Below are 17857 nucleotides of genomic sequence, written 5' to 3'. Positions count from 1 at the left end.
GTCGTTCCGCCCCGCCGATTGGTTACGAGGGATTCGGAAAAGGGGGTGCCACCGCACGACGAAAACAAAAATTTAATTCGTCATTAAGCCCACGGCCGTGAATTAAATACAACAGCGCGCCCCGTCGTCGTTACAACCTTAGCGCGTCGTAATGGCATAAAAAAATATATCGAATCGGGCCCTAGTGAAATAAATAAAAATAATAACCGTACTGTACCACCACATATTGTACGGCCGACGCGGGGGTGTATAACGCCGAATCGTATTGCGTCCGACGGCCGCCCGATAAAATACTACAGTTGGTAAAAAAATTGTAATTGCGGTTACGCCGTTTTATGCATTTTACGAGCAGAGAACCGATGGCCACGGGGATGGATTTGCGGTTGTTATGCTTTTTATGTGCCCGTTACGCTATTGCCGGATAATGTTACCCCTGTTCATAAATGGCCAGCGGCCGCCATCCGAATTCTCGTTGCGATAAAAACCCAAAGAAATCAACTGAGAAATTGACGGCGGGCGCGTAGGGCGAACGGTAAGTGCCGGCGGGGTTACCGAATTCCAGCGCGCGTTGGCCGCCGTCGGGTTTTCGCAGAGGCAATTGCGGAGGAGCACATGCGGCCGAACTCTGATTTTACAGCCGGCAAATATCTTCAGTATTCCGGATACGTATTTTTCAGTGGCCGACGCGACGACGACGTTGCACAACAACAACAATAATAATAATAATAAATATAATCATCGTCGCTCGGTTCGTTTTCTCGGAACGATAACAACGTTTGTACGATTCGTTAAATGGACGCATCCAATTGCCCTCCGGGTTCGTTTTTCCGAGCGCTCCGGCACGTAAAAGTATTACATAATTTTTTCTATTTTGGCCGGCAAAGTTCCCCAGACATATTCGCCTGAGCGTTACCGTGTCGAGTGTGTGCGACCGGTTGTAAAACAGCAGCGAACGCGTTCGTTCTTCATTCGTCCAAAGGTAAACAAAACAACTTTGCGTACCCGAACGGAGTAAACTTTATGCGCGTACACGATATACGAGGCCGCCGCATTACAACTTTTCCTATTCGTTTCCACTCGGAAACCCAACACACGTCCATGTTGGGCGTACGGCCATTCTAACTTTGTCACCGGCGTCTTGTCGTACACGCGGCCAATAATTGTTTACCCGTCGAGACGACTTTTACGCGGTGACACGACCGTGACGTCATAAATTCGACATTTGCCCTCTGCAAATCCAATAACGATTTTCACCGTTCAGCGTTTACAATAACAACGGGGCGCGCCGGCCAACAGACGCGACCTGTCAGCGTTGCCCGACTCGTGTGGTTTTGTCCAAACTGTGGTCGGCCAAAAGTCATTGGTTAAAGACACCGGCCGTTTTGCGTTGGCCGACTGCAAAGGCTTACGTTTCTCCTGCGACGGAATACCATTAATTAACGCGGACGTACGTTTTGTTCGTTCTCGGCCCGCCCGGCCTTTGCCATGACGAGCTCTTCTCACCATACGTTACGAGATGTTTCGAATGACTTTGTCCGACTTCCGTTTCGCCATTTATCGTTTGTTTTTGTTACGTTTGAACGTTTTCTATTTTGCTGTGCCTACAAAGTCATTTGCACCGACTGAATACAACGCGTACGATCGTTTCAAAACCGTTAACTTTTTTATCGCGTTGCACTTGCTCCTTATGTAGTACTTTTTTAGCCGCTGTAAATGAATCGTTGTACCGATTTTCGTTCCGGTCGGTCGCATAAAGCAATTAACAAAGCCGAATTATAAAAATTAATTATAATATATTCGTACGGATGAACAGAGCGAGGAGTCCTTCCGACCGAACAATTCGCTCCGCGAATGAACGGGTAGGTGAATAAATTCCAGTTTTTGAGTGGTTTTCATAATCTTCATTTAAAATTATAATAATTTGCAATTATAACTCCGCTCCAGATTTTGAACTTATTTAAAACATGCCGAAAAGTATTTTATTAATGCATACATAATGCCGGCGTTTCAGAAAATAAAATTATTTTTTCGTCGAGTCGTTATTTGGAAATAAAAAAAAAATATTAATTATATTAGTATTATTATTAATCACAAGAATTTAACGTTTGGCATTGTCAAAAGGTTCTTCTGAAACGGTTATTATTATTATTATAAAAAACTATTGTTAAACGTTTTATTGTCGAACTAGAGTGTAATTCAGATACATTTTTTTATTATTATTATTATAGATTGAACGTACATTTCTAGGGAACCTATCTCATTTCGAACTGTTCATTTTCTTTGGAACGTTAATGTGATCACCGCCTTAAATACTACTGTCTTGTCTTGTCTTTTCAAAGCACATATTCATTCGAATGTAACTTCTAAGCTACCACCGTTCGAATGACAACCGGGTTCGTTTGATATTTCATCATTTCACTGTCTAGTTTACTTAGTTCGGAGATAACGGGAGGAGTATTATATCGTTGTATACTTACCGTACTCGTTTGTCGGTGAATTCGCGCGGAGTCGTTAAACTGGAAAAACATAATATTTTTAATAGGACGGGCTCACAATTCCGTGTGATTAACATCGCAATAACATGAAAACTCCCGGGGGGGTGTTGAGGGACGGAGAAAGAGAGGGGCGCGTAGGAATCGTAAAGAAAGGATTACATGACGCACATTATAAACGTATTGCACAGTGTGCTGGTCGTGAGCTTTTCACGTCACCCGGCGAGATGTGTACGAGTTGTTGTTGGCATTCGAGTACTTTGTGTGCGTACCGCACGTGTGTTTGCGGTGAAGAGCATGACAAACGAATAGCAGTCGATATGACACGAATACGCCTACGAGTACAATGTTGACCGTTACCGAGTGAAAGATGACAATGGGCTGGTGGGGTCTTTTTGCCGGCGGTGTGCCGTTCCATTTGCTCTTCCTCCGTACGGATGTTGTTATTTTAATAAAGTGTCAAGGCGCCGTCTGATATTAAATCATCGTTAGTGTCTGCCAGTTATTTGTTAAAATCACCTCGTGTGCGTTGTATACTCTACACCTGTACGCTATTCTACGACAGTCATTGTGTTGCTTTTAGTCAATTCTGCCAACGTTTTCGTCTTCATTATTTCGCATCTCTCGAGTGCGACTGGGAAATTTCGTCGAAACAAAAAATAAATAAATATGCGTGTTCTGATGAAGAACCTTTTGCCGCCCTGGTTTTAAATTGAAATAAATCAATTAAGAAACGTTTTGATCTATTATTAATAATTTCTACTTGAAAACTTATCGTTAGATCAAAACTTGTTTAAAAATGTACGAGTTTATTTTCTGATTAGTTCTATTGTTTTCTATTTTCTCGTTCGTTCACTTGTTTATCGTATCTAACTTGATATCAGTCTGTACCTTACAAATAAAAACGTACGAACATATTTTTATAAATGAATTCAGCGGCGTAATAACATTCGTTTTACTCTTTTTAAAAGGTTGACACTAGCCGCGAAAAATAACCTCAGCATTTCACGTAGAATTCTTCCATTTCTGGATTTTACCTCAATTTACTTGTAGAATTTCTGTGCTCTAAATATTCTCGTTGCTCGTATTTCATATTCGACTATAATAATATGAAATAGTCAGACCCGAGTTACGATGTCTATTTGTACTAATCCACTCAATGTCTGCAGTTTATACCTCACATAACACTACAGTTTCAGAAAACGTTTTAAAATATATTAAATATTTGTGTATATTAATATTTATACATTTTGATCCGTTTACTAGCTATGCTTGATCGGATATATTAATTTTTTATCTTGTGTTTTATTAAATGGTTTAAAAATTGTTATTAATAAAAGTTGTGTATTTTTGTTGTTGTTTTTTTTTTTTTGCAACCAAATGTTTGTTTTTAGATTTTGGTATTGTTGATTCCTAGAAGTAAACTGTACATACTATATACCAACTAATTGTCTTTCAAACACTCTCGAAGTTTTCTATCTATATAGTGTAAACTTAAAACAGTATTTAGTGTATCAATGCGACTTTGAATGAACGTTTGTTTTTTTTTTTTTTTTTTTTGTCACCCGTACTTTCGTTTGTGCTTGTTGATGATTTAATTTAATGTGAACCATGTTTCGTGTCGTTACAGTTGATCTGACAATTAACGGCCAGTTAACCACAAACAATAACACACCGCTGCTAACACAAGCCCTTTCAGGTATATTAAACACATCCATTTACTATTATTAATTTAATAATATAAAACTTTATTATAAATTGTTTTTTATCATTTTTCCTATTGACATCTTATTGAAAACTAACTGCCGTAAAGACAGTTGAACGCATTGAATTCTGTGCCGTATGTGTTTGACAATTGATGCGATAGGGCGATGTATTTGAAAACGTTTATAGTCTCATCCTTAAACTTTTTCCGTGTTATTAAAAATCAAACTTCCATAGGACCGTTTACATTTAACGTCAGTGACACCTTGTACGTCGCATTGCTCAGTTGAATGTATTGCACGCGATTAAAAAAATTACGTTTACTGACGTTAGAGTTATAAATTATCTAATTACAATGTTACTGATGAACAATTAAAAATCAAGTAAAAATTAATTTGAAAAGTGTTTTCAGAGGATCTTTGCTAAAAAAAGATCAAATTCGTACGATAATAATTTATATGGAATTTTAAAAATGAATTTAACTATTAATTAAGTTATTGTTAATAAAATTGCTGTGTTGCTAATGAACATATAATGGCCTGTTTAATATTTTAATCACGTTTGCTTAGCTTTTATAAAAATTTGATTTGCTTTGACAATAATTATTACTATTGCTGAGAAATAAAAATGAACGCTTTTACCAATAACGCCCTGTAATAATAACACATTACTATTGAAACGCACTCGATATTTAAATGAACGGAATCCTTCGAGTGCGAAAATTCTGCTTTTATCTGTTTGCTTTCAATTAAACGGCTATCGGACTCACAAGAAACGTGCTTTTTTACCGTCAAAAATTCTTCTTTTTCTTGAACTTTTCAACGCAAAATTCACGAATTGGCTGGTGTGCTTGAACGCGGTAATGTCGCCGTGAATGTTGTTGTTCGAGTGCACAAAATTACAATGTAACTGCTGTTTTGTAATTGATCACACTCTTTTTAAGAATAATTTATATGTTAAATATAATATATATATGTAATTTATAATTATGTTATTGATGGAATTTTTTTTGAAAACATTTCCGTGTGTGTGTCTTTTTCAAGTGATGAGCAATTACCACCATCAGGCGGCTGCTGTCGCGGCACAAGGTTTTGGGCCTCCAGCTTCACCACACACCGGCGGCCCCGGCAATCCTCGGGGCACCGCTTTCCCGCCGGCAACGTCACCCGGCCCTGGCGCCCCGTCCACCATGGACCTGTACAGCTCAAATCCGGCCGATTATGTGCAGGCAGCGTCGCCGCAACCGTCCGCGTTCCCCGCGATCGCCGTCTCACGTGCGCCCATTAATTACAATCCTGTAGGTATATAGTCCGATTTTTAAGGGTTTGTAACAACTATGAAAACCATAATAATATTAGAAATAACGTTATGTATCATACAAAAACAATGCAATGTTTATGCACAACACATTTCTTCAATTAAATCTCCGTGTTTCATTAAGCGTTCGTGGGAAATGAAACGCTATTGGACTAATAATAATATTATATATATATATACTTAGTTTCGACGTAGAGTAGCCCGACATTTTAATTTAAGTAGAAACAACGATAGGTACGGCAACTAGGCGATTTCTATCGCTCTAAGACACATAACGTGCGATTTTATAACAGTAACGATTTAGAGGAATTTCAAAGTTTCATTTTTTTGGAAAACTTTGTCGGAATCCAACCCGACTACCAGTTGCTGTACCCGTCGGTTACGATATTTACGATTGTTAATAACTCACAATTAGAATTCACAGTTTTTATTATTAGCTTAGTACGACTAAGAGCTTTTCAACACATATTTTCAAAGTGAATCCAGATTTTTGTTAACTGAAAAAAAGTCCAATATACTATCGTTCTTTAACTTTTGACATTCTTTTTCCGTTTCCTACTAAAGTCTAATCTGGATCACTTCGAACTTCTTCTGAATAACTTTTTCGGATATTATTCACGATAACTTTTATTCAATTTCCGGGAAGTTCGAGAATCGTCGACAAGTTTTAAGTATTATTACATTCCTTTTTAGAAAATTCTAATTTGAAAATCAGTACCGCTTTAAGTCGTCGGCACAAAACTTACACAAAGTGCAATTTTCAAATTCTCTTAGTTTAAGAATTTCGAAATAAAAATAACAAATCGCAATTTATATAATATTATTATACGTGTTAATTAACGCTATATACCCTTACTAACAATAATCAAACGGGTCATTTCAAAAATACCAAATCACCATTAGAGGGTTTTTATAGTGTCCATAGTGTTATGGCTTTTATAGCATGTGTTGTACACTCCTATGTTTATAAAAATACTAAGCAAAATAAAAATTGTTTTATTATACGAATGCATTTTGTCGAGCTTGTTAACACTAATCGTTTTTTTGTAATGTTTTTTACAGGGACCTTTGATTCCGGCCGCTTTTACCAATGGGTACCATTAAACAACGCTAGAGTCAACAAATTTCTTCCATCGTAAGGTTAATTTTAGTTGTTTAATTCAAATTTTTTAATGCTTGTCTAATTTTTAATATTATTTTTTTAGGTTGACCGATATTAATGTCCCCTATGCATGTGAATGATTGGATAATTCACAACTATCACCAGAGATACAAAATGTCTCAATCACTCTTACTTACACCAAAGGTTTTATTTCTCAATAATACTATTTATAATAATCGTATCTATATAATAAATTATAATTATAATGATAAAAAAAAAACATGTTTTATTATATTAATAACGATTATATTATGATAACAAAAAAATTATGTTTAAGAATAACGATAAAGAAAAAAAAAACATTATATATTATATTATTATTATGATAATTAACTACTCGTTTGTTTTTAGGGTATTTATTATTGTATATAAACAATAAGTAAACCCAAGTACGTGTAAATTTTAATATTAACTTTATAATTGTATAATTATTATTATTGTAATAACTTACCTACCTAATATAATTATAATACCTCAACGACTAATCAAACAATTTAAACGAAAAAAATACTGTACGTCGCTCTTAAAATTAAACGTCTTTAAAAATACAGTCAATAAAAACAATATTGTTATAATTTTAAGTAATGCATAACGTTAAGATCTCATATTTTATCAGAACGGCTATAGATGAATATAAACAAAACGTGTTTAATAATCTAAACTATTTATTTGGTTATTTGACATGAAGTCGATGTTTTATTAATATTATAACATTTTTGTTTATCTGTTGGTATACAAACAATTCTTGAAATATAAAATTCAAAAAAGTTATAGTCCTTTAATAAAAATTTGTTACTAACTACTAATTCGAACAATATAAATAAGTATCTATAATATAACATAATATTATCAATAAGACGTACCAAAAATAATTTGGTCAACTCTGTATTTTTATGATCTAGTCATTTGCTAACGTATTTTTATGATTAGAGAATGTGAATATTCGTTTATTGATCGATGACAGGCAGATACATAATAATATGTTAAATTCTAACGGGTAATTTTTTTTTTTTTTGACAATATATGAATTTTTATAGTGTATATTATAAAAATGGGCCACAATATTTAAAAATATTTGAATATAATTAAATTAATACAATTCTCAAATAAATATAAATTTGTTAAGTACATTTTTTGTTTTTATTGCTACTTTATTAACGGTAATAATGACATTTGATTTTTAACGAACAACATTATTACTATTATTAATCTAATCGACTATTATGTTTGTTATGTATTTTTAAAATTATTCTTTGCCATTATATTATTTTGTTTTGTTTTTTGTTTGTTATCAAACTATTTAATTAAATATAATTGTTGTTAAAATATTATTGTTATTACGGTTTAAACTCTTATCATTGAATTATTAAAAAAAAAACTTATGGTATAATTACTAAAATTCCCATATTTAATTATATCTAATTTATTTAAAATTATTATAAATTCTCCTTGTTATTTTTGGTTGTGTATTTTTGTTTCGTTAATTTAAAAAATATTAATTATAGTTTTTTTTTTTACCATTTTTCACTCTGGTAGAAACATATAAAATATCATTATAAATATTATATAAACACACATTTAATAATAAATCAGCAATTATTAATGTGAATTATGATTTTCGTAATCGTGACAATTTATTGTTCAATAAAAATTTTACTCTAAGAGATACCAATATTATTTTTTCCCGAACACATCATGTCATGGTTAGAGTTTAGTATAAATTAATAATTAAGTAATTCAAAACACATTTTGAGTTGAAAATATTATTTCTTTGTGTTTTGAACGGCCTTATACAGTGTGACAGGGTAATGTACTGTAATAAAAGAAAATTTTCAATAAATCAATTGATATGAAAGTGAAAAAGGATAAACTGTGACCAATAATAATAAAATTCTTGAAATTATTTTCAATCCGTAAATATTACAATATAAGAAAAATATTTAGTCGATACAACCAATTTCTATTAACATTTTTAAACATTTTTCAATCAGTATGATTAAAAAATGTAATAAATCGTTTCTATACCTTAGAAAACTTAAATTCATAAACACAAATTACTTTTGAAAAAATTGTGTTATTTGGCATAATTCTTAAATCAATGCTTTCATTAGAATACTTCATTCGGGTATCTAATTCTAAAATGTTTAAACTATGTTTTTTCTATGTTAAAATTTTTGGGATTTGCGTGTTATTTTGAGTGGCAATGAATCTTCTAAACATTCCTAATCGAATAAATCTAGGATCCATAAAAAAATACAACCACTTAATTATCAATTAAAAAAAAATTATACTGTTATATTTGTCACAACGCTATCCCATATTCAGCAAAACTGTGTTCATTGTAAATAAAATTATTTCTAAATTGAATAAAATTAATAGTCATTATTTATTGTACTTATTGTTAATTACATATTATTATTTGATTAATTAATGTGTAAATATTTTCTTAAATTTAATTAATTAATTATTATATTAAAATTTTTAATGCTAATTTACAATCGTAGGATTGTTCATGTTTTTAAATCTTAATTATTATTTACTATCATTACATTTGACGCTAATAAAATACAAAATGGTAATTTTTAATATAAATTAATTATAAGTTAAAGTAGAAATAATTTTAAAATAATAATTAGATACCTATACACGTTTGTAGTATTGTGGTTCAATAGAAGTCGTTCTTGTTTGCTCTATGATTGCTTTTGATTATTAATTTACACTCATAAGGAATTTTGTTTTATTATTAAATTATAATTGTTTTTTAATAACATGTGATATTCATATTAACATTACGTAAGACTAATAATATGTAATAAAAATTTGCAATTGCCTTTAATATGGTAGACAAATATAAAAGTGATTTGAAAGTGTATACTTTTTCGGTATCTTTGCCCCGAATGGAATTTAAAACATATTGTAATGATAATATTAATAATAATAATATTTTTTTTTATTGTGAGTTTGAATGATTTTAACCATTTTTTTTTTTATTGTTATGTAATTTTTATTTGAATTTTCAATTCCATTGTATAATACTTAACAAAATGATCATAAGTTTATAAACATGAAATGAGATAAGCTCAATATTTGTTTTTTTATAATGTATTTTAACTTTTAATTTTATGTTCAAATAGAACCCTATTCCCTCCCAATTTTCTGATAAAATTTTCTGTCATAATATTTTATAATATGTATTTATAGATAAATTGATTAATTTTTTTTATTCAACGATATTATGTGAAACTTGATAATAATATTGACGGGATTCTGTATCTCTGTCTAGTAACAGTGGCAATTCAATACCATATCAAAACTAAACATTAATGACAATGTTTAGTAAATTATTATGGCAATAATTAGCGTAGTGTACACATTTTTAGTTTACACATTTTATATATACACATATAAATATATACATATATATATATGTATACAATTTGTTGTCAACAAAATATAACAATAATATAATATGTTATACTGCAATAAGATTCTGTGATTTTGGTGTGAAACTGTGATGTTCCGGTGTTTTTAACAATTTAGTCAGATTTTGATTTATTATGATCTTTTTACAAGTATTCTTTTATTAATTTCACACAATTTTTTTAAGAATATTTGTTAATGTATGTTAATATTTTTTTATAATATTTAAAATTCACATTAAACTGGAATTTTTTTTTTTTCAAAATTGCCTCCAGTTTCAATACTATAAAATAAATAACAATTATTTTTGTTAAGTCTACGAGCAAAATTTATACAATTTTTAATATTAAAAATTACTAAATATAAGCTATTACATTTATGGGCTTCATAGGTTTGAAAATAAAGTAACACGAATCATGAAAACAAGACAAAAACTTACTTATGTTTGTCATATTGTATTATTGTTAACCTTAAATGAATAATAATTCATTATTTATTAATTATAATGAGCACTTAGCAAGTAAATCTACAAAAATCCACTAATATATTTTTATTAGTTTTTAAAATTTCATTCAATTCTTTGTGTTAACAGTTCACACCCAACACATTTTCTTACGAAAAAAATTTTACTTAAAATTAATCACTTGAACAAATTATAAAATATACACATGTATTATGTAAATATATATGTGTGTGTGTATGTATATACGGATATGTATTTCATTATTATAACATAGCTGTACGTAAATTGTAACAAATAAATTATCTAAAGCTTATTTCTTTTCATACTCAATGAGAATACAATGCTTAATATAGTTTTAAATACAAACAACCTTAAATGATATAATTATGATATTATAATAAATACTTTTGTACAAAATGTATTATGTATATATAATTTATACATATTTATATAAATATATATCTACTTTAAAGTTGCTTACTTTTAAGTTATTATAATTATATATTGTAATCATTATCATGAGGATAATTATGATTAAAAATAAAATATTGTTTCACGTTTAAATGCTGTTAGTATTTTTCTATTTATATAGAGGTATCTGTGAGTTCTCTTATTTACGTTGATGACATTTTTATGATACTAATAACTGCGAATTTTAGTTTTATATTGATTAGGAAATCAATATAGTGGATAATTTAAATATTATTACTTTGATTTGATGAAAATAGTTAAATATTATCAGACTTAAAAAAATAATTCATATTATTATAAAAATGAATAGTTTATAATATATAAAAAGATAAAACATTTTTTTAAACCCTATAGTTGTCTGTTAACTATTCATTTGTATCAATTATTATTATTATTAGATAAGATTATAAAACATTTAAGTGTCGAATCTGAGATTTTGAACAAGAGATTTATTCACTATTCGGTATTTAACACTGACGAATGTGTTGCCAAAACACCTTATTTAACATTAAAATGAAAATTCTCTATTAAAATGTAATTATCTGAAAAAAAAAATTGGTTAGAATTGACGCAAAATTATTACTCCTATAATAATTATAAGCAAATTTCAATTTGACTTATTTAATGGTTCGCTGATAATTAATAAAAAAAAAATAATTGTTTTGTTAGCTTTTAAACTTATCAAGATAAATATTTACTGGGTCGAAAAGAATTTATTACTCATACAAGGTTAAAACGTGTTAAAAAATTGTTCAATTATTATTGGAGTAAGGTCATCTTACTCTTGTTTTGAAAAATATACTATTGGAGTAGGTTAGATTCAGGTATTTTGGTGCAATAGCTAAACAATCTTGAAATCGCCTTCTTAACCTTAGAGTTAGTCATATAAATACTCCGTTTGGAAATTTTCTGAGCATCAGTTACATCATTGTGAATAAACAGTTAACACAATAAAACGAAATATTCGATAAAAAGTAATTACGCTCTTTACTCATTTTTGTCGTAAAGTAAAATTAATTAAATGAGCTCTTTCACGGTATTGCTATGCGCTTTAAGCGCAGGTGCTCTTATGGTCCATTCAAAACCTCACCAATGCTACCTAGAAGAGTACTCAAATGCCCTACTTAATGCTCTTATTGGTCAACAAACCGGCTATCCCTCGTACTACGAGATTGATGACATTAACAGGAGATTGGGGAGATCCAACGAATTACCAGACGCTCAAAAACAATCATGTAACCAAATGGCTGATTATTTTGCCTTTAATCCATTAAGAGGCGCTGCACCAGCTCCTGTTGTTGTTACAAGTAATAACACAACAGACGAGGAAAAGGTAGCCAAAGGTAAAGGTACTAATGATACAGTTGCTACAGCTGCTGCCGATGTAGCAAAGTATTACCAACAAATCAAAACACAACAAGAGATCTTAGCTCAACAACAACTTCAACAGCAACTGTACCAAGAACAACAACGTAAACAACAAGAATACTTGCTTCTTCAACAACAACTACAACAACAATACTATCAACAACAACAAGCTTTGCTGATGCTGGAACAACTTAACAAGAACCCAGCCTTTGTCGATCAATTCGCTACATATTCAAAATTAGGAAAGGCTATAGTTTCTGGAAACTCTGAAACACCAATTGAAGCTACCAGTACCACCGCCTCTGAAACAAAACCTGCTGAACAACAAACTGAAACCACTCCATTAGTTCCAGAAGAAGTTAAAAAACCAGAAGATAAATTGGACGCTGATAAGCCAAAACCATTAAACACCAAAGGTTCACTTATTCTTAGCAACAAACTAGAAAAGGAAAAACGTGATTCAGCAAAAATCACCAAATTTGTAAAACCTAGAGATGTTGACGAAGACACAGATGCTTCATCTTTCGACTCTTCCGAAGAAGAAAGCGAAGAACCCATCATAGAAAAAGTATACACTGTATCCACCCCATCAGATATGGAATAAGATAAATTGTGCTTTCCGACATTAATCTCTCACATCCTATTAATTTTAATTTAATTTAATTTAATTATTATTTATTGGATACTAAAATTTAAATTGATTACTCGTTAATCATTTAGAATTTAATTTTCATAAATTATTATATTTTACATTATGTAATTGTATTTGTGTGAATGTACTGATTAACATACTCTTTTACCTTATTAGTTTTGAGTTTTTTTTTTTTTTTTTAGGAAAATTAACTTAGTATTGCAATTATAAACAATAATAAATGTTACATTATACTACCAAAATAAGTATTGACAATATAAAAAAATTATATTTTGTTCATAAAGAAGAAAAATTAGTAATTGAAAATTAAAAGTCTTTCATCTTTAAAAATATTAATGATTCATATTTTGTTACCATATGTATATTAAACTTGAAAAAAGATGTTTTTTTTCTAATAATTTACATGGTATTAGAAATTTATTTCAATTAAAATCGGACATTTTTGTTCATATTGTAATAACACAAATAAAAATTGAAGATCGTAATTTTGAAATTTCTCGTTTTATTTTTTCATCCACAGTTTGTTTATTATAGTATCTTATATTAAGTATTATAAAAGTAATTTGAAATTTTAATTTAATTCAAATTTAATGCAGATTAAACACTAAAGTCTTTTTTACTCGAATCTTTACTGTTAATTAGGAATAAACCTTTATTAATTCACTGAAGTAACTACTATTTTACTATTTATATGTAAATGTTGTTATATATATATATATATATAAATTCTTTTCATTTTGAAAATAGTAAAAATCATATTATTTTTATTTGTTTTGATAGTTCAACCAAATATTTTAATTTAATTTCCGGTGAATCATTTGTTGTTGTTTAAAATATTAAATGCATTTTTAAATTGTATTTTATGAAAATACAATGAGTAAGTTGTTTATTTTACTGTGGTAGACATCGCTGTAACATAATACTATACATATATTATAAAACTTTGAACAACGTTGTTAATGACCTAGATAGTATTGCTATGTGAATATTTTTGTAAAGTGTTTTGTCAGAGGCAAATTTTTGTTGACTGTTTTTTGGTGACAATTACGAAATATATTGAACACTGAGAATTTTTCGATAATTCAGCACTATTGGACTGCTTGAAGCACCTGTTAAGATACCGTCACTGCCATTCTGTGGTCACTTGGTGTGTCGTTTGTCGTGCCGTCAACATGCAGTTCGCCACCGCTCTTGTTTTGTCTGTTTGCTTAGCAACCGCTTTTGGTGAAAAATCAACCGCTACCATCCGCGTAAAGAAAGACGCGTCTCCTGAAGACCAAACGCAAGAAAATTGCATTCTTGTCGACAGCTCAGATGGAAGAAAGAAAGTCGTATGTGGTGAAGCCGTACCTAACAATCCAGAAGATTTGTCATACGAAAAATCAGCTGAAAATCCAACTGGAAAGGCAGCTGAACCTAAAACTCACTTACTTTTAAAAAAATTACAGAAGCCTCCTCAAATTTATTTCATTAATCAACCTCCACAACAGCATTACATTGAAAAACCTATCGCTGAACATTCTTATCATCAATCTTACCAGCCCATAGTCCAGCCTATTTACCAACCAATCTATGTCCCAAAACCCGTATACGTACCAAAGCCAGTATATATTCAACAGCCAATTTACCAACAACCAATCTACCATCAACCTATTGTTCAACACCCAATTCATGAACACTTTGATGACTGTGGCCAAGAATCATACTATGGTAAATCAGCTGAAGAAAAGGGAATGATACCAATCAGCAGAACTGTTGAAACAGTTCACTACGTGAATGACAGACCAGTCTCTCGCACTGTTAAATCTCAACCAATTGGAATGATGGGAGGATACGGACAACAATACTCAAGACCATATTCTTATATGAGTGGTATGAACGGAATGGGAAGTATGTACGGCGCAAATGGCATGAATGGTCTGTACGGTTTTAATGGTATGCAATATGGTAATCGACGACCATTTTACAGAGATGCTGATGATGTTGTAGACCGACCAACTAGCGTTGAAGGCTATTTACCAGACTCCGTCATTGCTAATATGCAAAATTTCAACTGGATTGATTCACAAAACTTCGGAAAATCTATTCTTGGACTTAATCAACCAGCTATGAGATCTGCTGATCCTACACTTACTCCCTTTGGATACTCAATTGCCGGCCCACCGGCACAACCATGGCAATTGACTCAAATGAGAGCTGTTGAAGAAAATTTAGATAATCAGCAAGCGTCAAGGTATGCTCTAATGCCCCAAATTGTGAACATGCCAATCCAACAGCAAGACAACTCCTTCGCTATGAGAAGCTCAGAACCTATGAGATTCGCCTTCCCAAATCCAGGAGCACCAGAAACTATTCAATCTTACAGTATAACACCCTTGACCAATGCCAATAATCAAATGTTATACTCAGGTTTGTTGCCAGCACAGAGGGCTGTTGAAAATACTCAAAGCCAAACTGATAATATTGCAAACCAATTAGAAAATCTTTCTAATGAAGACATGACAAAATTATTCAAGAAATTGTCATCTGACATCAAAAAAACAAGCAACAAAGACTCATCTTCCATACCATTGTTGAACAGACGTGAAGCGGAAGATACGAAATCAAAATCCAATGACCAATCCAAACCAATTAATGCTGATGGAGGCAAGAACTGAATGCTCTAAATATTATACAAAGTATAAAGTATTTTTTTAAAAGAACTTAAACCTTTTGTAATTTTGGAATGAAAAAATGTTTAGCTATCGATGTAATTCACTTTGTAAAATTTTTTAGTGGATAGTAAACTTAATTATTAAATAGTTTAATAAAATAATAATGAAAAATATATTTATTTATTTTTATTAAAAAATATTTGTTCAGATTTTTTTATTTTTTATTCTAATCGTTAGATAAACATCCAATTATAACTAATAACATCAGTTATAAAATATATTTTCATATGAGTTCATATTTTCATAAGTGTTTGGAAAAATATATATCATTACATTTTATTTCATAAAATTAATAAAACAGTATCGTTTATGGATAAATTGATGGTAATTAATGATGAAAATCAGCTAAATAATATTTTTTCATGTATGCTGTATAACACCATTTATCTGTTTAAAAAACTATAAAAAAAAAAAAAATTAAAGGATATGTTCAAGAAGTAGGTGCTCACATTTTTATGGTATACTTATATTTTTAGTGTAAAATTTATTGAAAAATATTATATTAGTTAAAATACATATTATTCTTCAAACAATTTTATAATATAAATTTAATTTAAATTAATATTAATATTAATTTAAAAATGTTATGAGTAAGTATAAAAGTAAAATTTAACAAATATTAATTATAGTAGAATGAATCAAACACTTATAAGTAATATTTAGTTGTTTTTTTTTTGTGAATACTTTATTTACAAATTATATAAAAATCATTTTATCTACATTTAATTTATATAATTATTTTTAATATACAATTTTTTCATATATTTAAGTTAAAAAATTCTTTGATATTATCTGTACTCTCTACTAAAAAATAACTATTATTGAGATCAACTCTAAGTTAATTTTAGATCCGATGCGAAGCTGAGAAGGTATTAATTTTACTATGATGTGTTTTTTTTTTTTTTGTGTCTGTGAACACTCAATCTCAGCGCTCGCTGGACCGATTTTGATGAACAATATCAACAAAATTCTCTCGTTCCCCGTAAACGGGGGAAATCCCCCAAAAAATTACAAATTTAAAAATCGCTAATTTTCGATATTTTTTCAAATTTTTTTACTTAACATTGCCATAACTTTTTTAAAAATGACCAAATCAATATAATTTTTTTTTTTTATAGATACCTTAGATATTTACCTATCATTTCATATATTTTTATGAACATTTGACCCTTTAACAGCTCACAGGAAGGGTTTCAAAATGGTAACTTTTTTACAAAAAATTAACTTTTTCAACTTAACTTTTGAAAATGTTCCGGAAAGACTAACACTTTTATATATAACTTAAATTAAAGATAATGTAATATACTTTAATTTGAAAAAAAAAAATTGACCACTGGATTTGTCTTCATGGTAAAAATGACTACCGTATTCAAAAATTTGCTATTTTTGTGTAAAAATTCTGGGTTTTGTATTTTATTTTATTTTAAAATACCTGACAAGGGGAGTACAGATTTTCATAAATATTATATAAATNATACCTGACAAGGGGAGTACAGATTTTCATAAATATTTTATAAATAAAAAATTAATATAGCATAGAAAGTTAAACTTGTTTAAATTTGTTTACTTCTTTTAAGTCGAGAAAATAAACTTTGAAATTTGAACTAGCTTAAATAGCTATTTTTTTCAATGGATGGAAGCGACGTACGGTTGCCGAATTAGTAAACTTTTTGTTTGACAGGCTTGGGGTACAAGGTTCTAACCCGCGTATGGCAATGAATTTTTTGCATTTTTTCTTTATTCTTTTTAAGTTAGTATAAATTTTTAACTCGTTTGATTTTTATCTCATTTATATTCAATAACTTCAATATACATCAAGGATCCCATCACTTTAGTCGCCCCTTGCAAGAAGAAATTCTTTATCGTATTAAAATTATTTTACTATATTTTAAGTTTTAGCTTCGATGCAAAGCTGAGAAGATATTTTTTGTGACTATCATTTATTTTCTCTGCTCTAACTTGACCTACTTTTTTCAACGATACGTCAAATGACTACAATTCGTATGTAGTTGAAGAAATTACCCTCAAAAATTGAAAAAAAATTCTAATTTACCAATTAAACAGTTAGTTATTACAATTTCTCCATAAAGACAA

The 17857-nt window shown here is 29.9% G+C and overlaps 1 protein-coding gene across 13 annotated transcripts in view; it reads left to right on the top strand.

Annotated features, from left to right (window-relative positions):
• Positions 1-11038, top strand: part of LOC126901815 (RNA-binding protein Musashi homolog Rbp6) — a 223821-nt gene extending 212783 nt beyond the window's left edge. For 4 of the 13 annotated variants that reach the window (XM_050678613.1, XM_050678615.1, XM_050678616.1 and 1 more), the window contains 4 exons: positions 4123-4191; positions 5240-5497; positions 6576-6648; positions 6719-11038. In XM_050678613.1, the coding sequence (XP_050534570.1) occupies positions 4123-4191; positions 5240-5497; positions 6576-6648; positions 6719-6755 (437 nt within the window). In that variant the 3' untranslated portion in view covers positions 6756-11038. Of the gene's footprint in view, positions 1-4122; positions 4192-5239; positions 5498-6575; positions 6654-6718 lie in introns of all 13 variants that reach the window. The other 9 variants (XM_050678618.1, XM_050678621.1, XM_050678622.1 and 6 more) reach the window with 6 other exon arrangements.
• Positions 11039-17857: the final 6819 nt, after the last annotated feature.

This window comes from Daktulosphaira vitifoliae, unplaced genomic scaffold (assembly GCF_025091365.1).
Source record: "Daktulosphaira vitifoliae isolate Bord-2020 unplaced genomic scaffold, ASM2509136v1 Scaffold_3, whole genome shotgun sequence".
NCBI classification, from domain to species: domain Eukaryota; kingdom Metazoa; phylum Arthropoda; class Insecta; order Hemiptera; family Phylloxeridae; genus Daktulosphaira; species Daktulosphaira vitifoliae.
The sequence above is the reverse complement of the archived record's forward strand: the minus strand, read 5'-3'. Positions and strand labels throughout refer to the sequence as shown.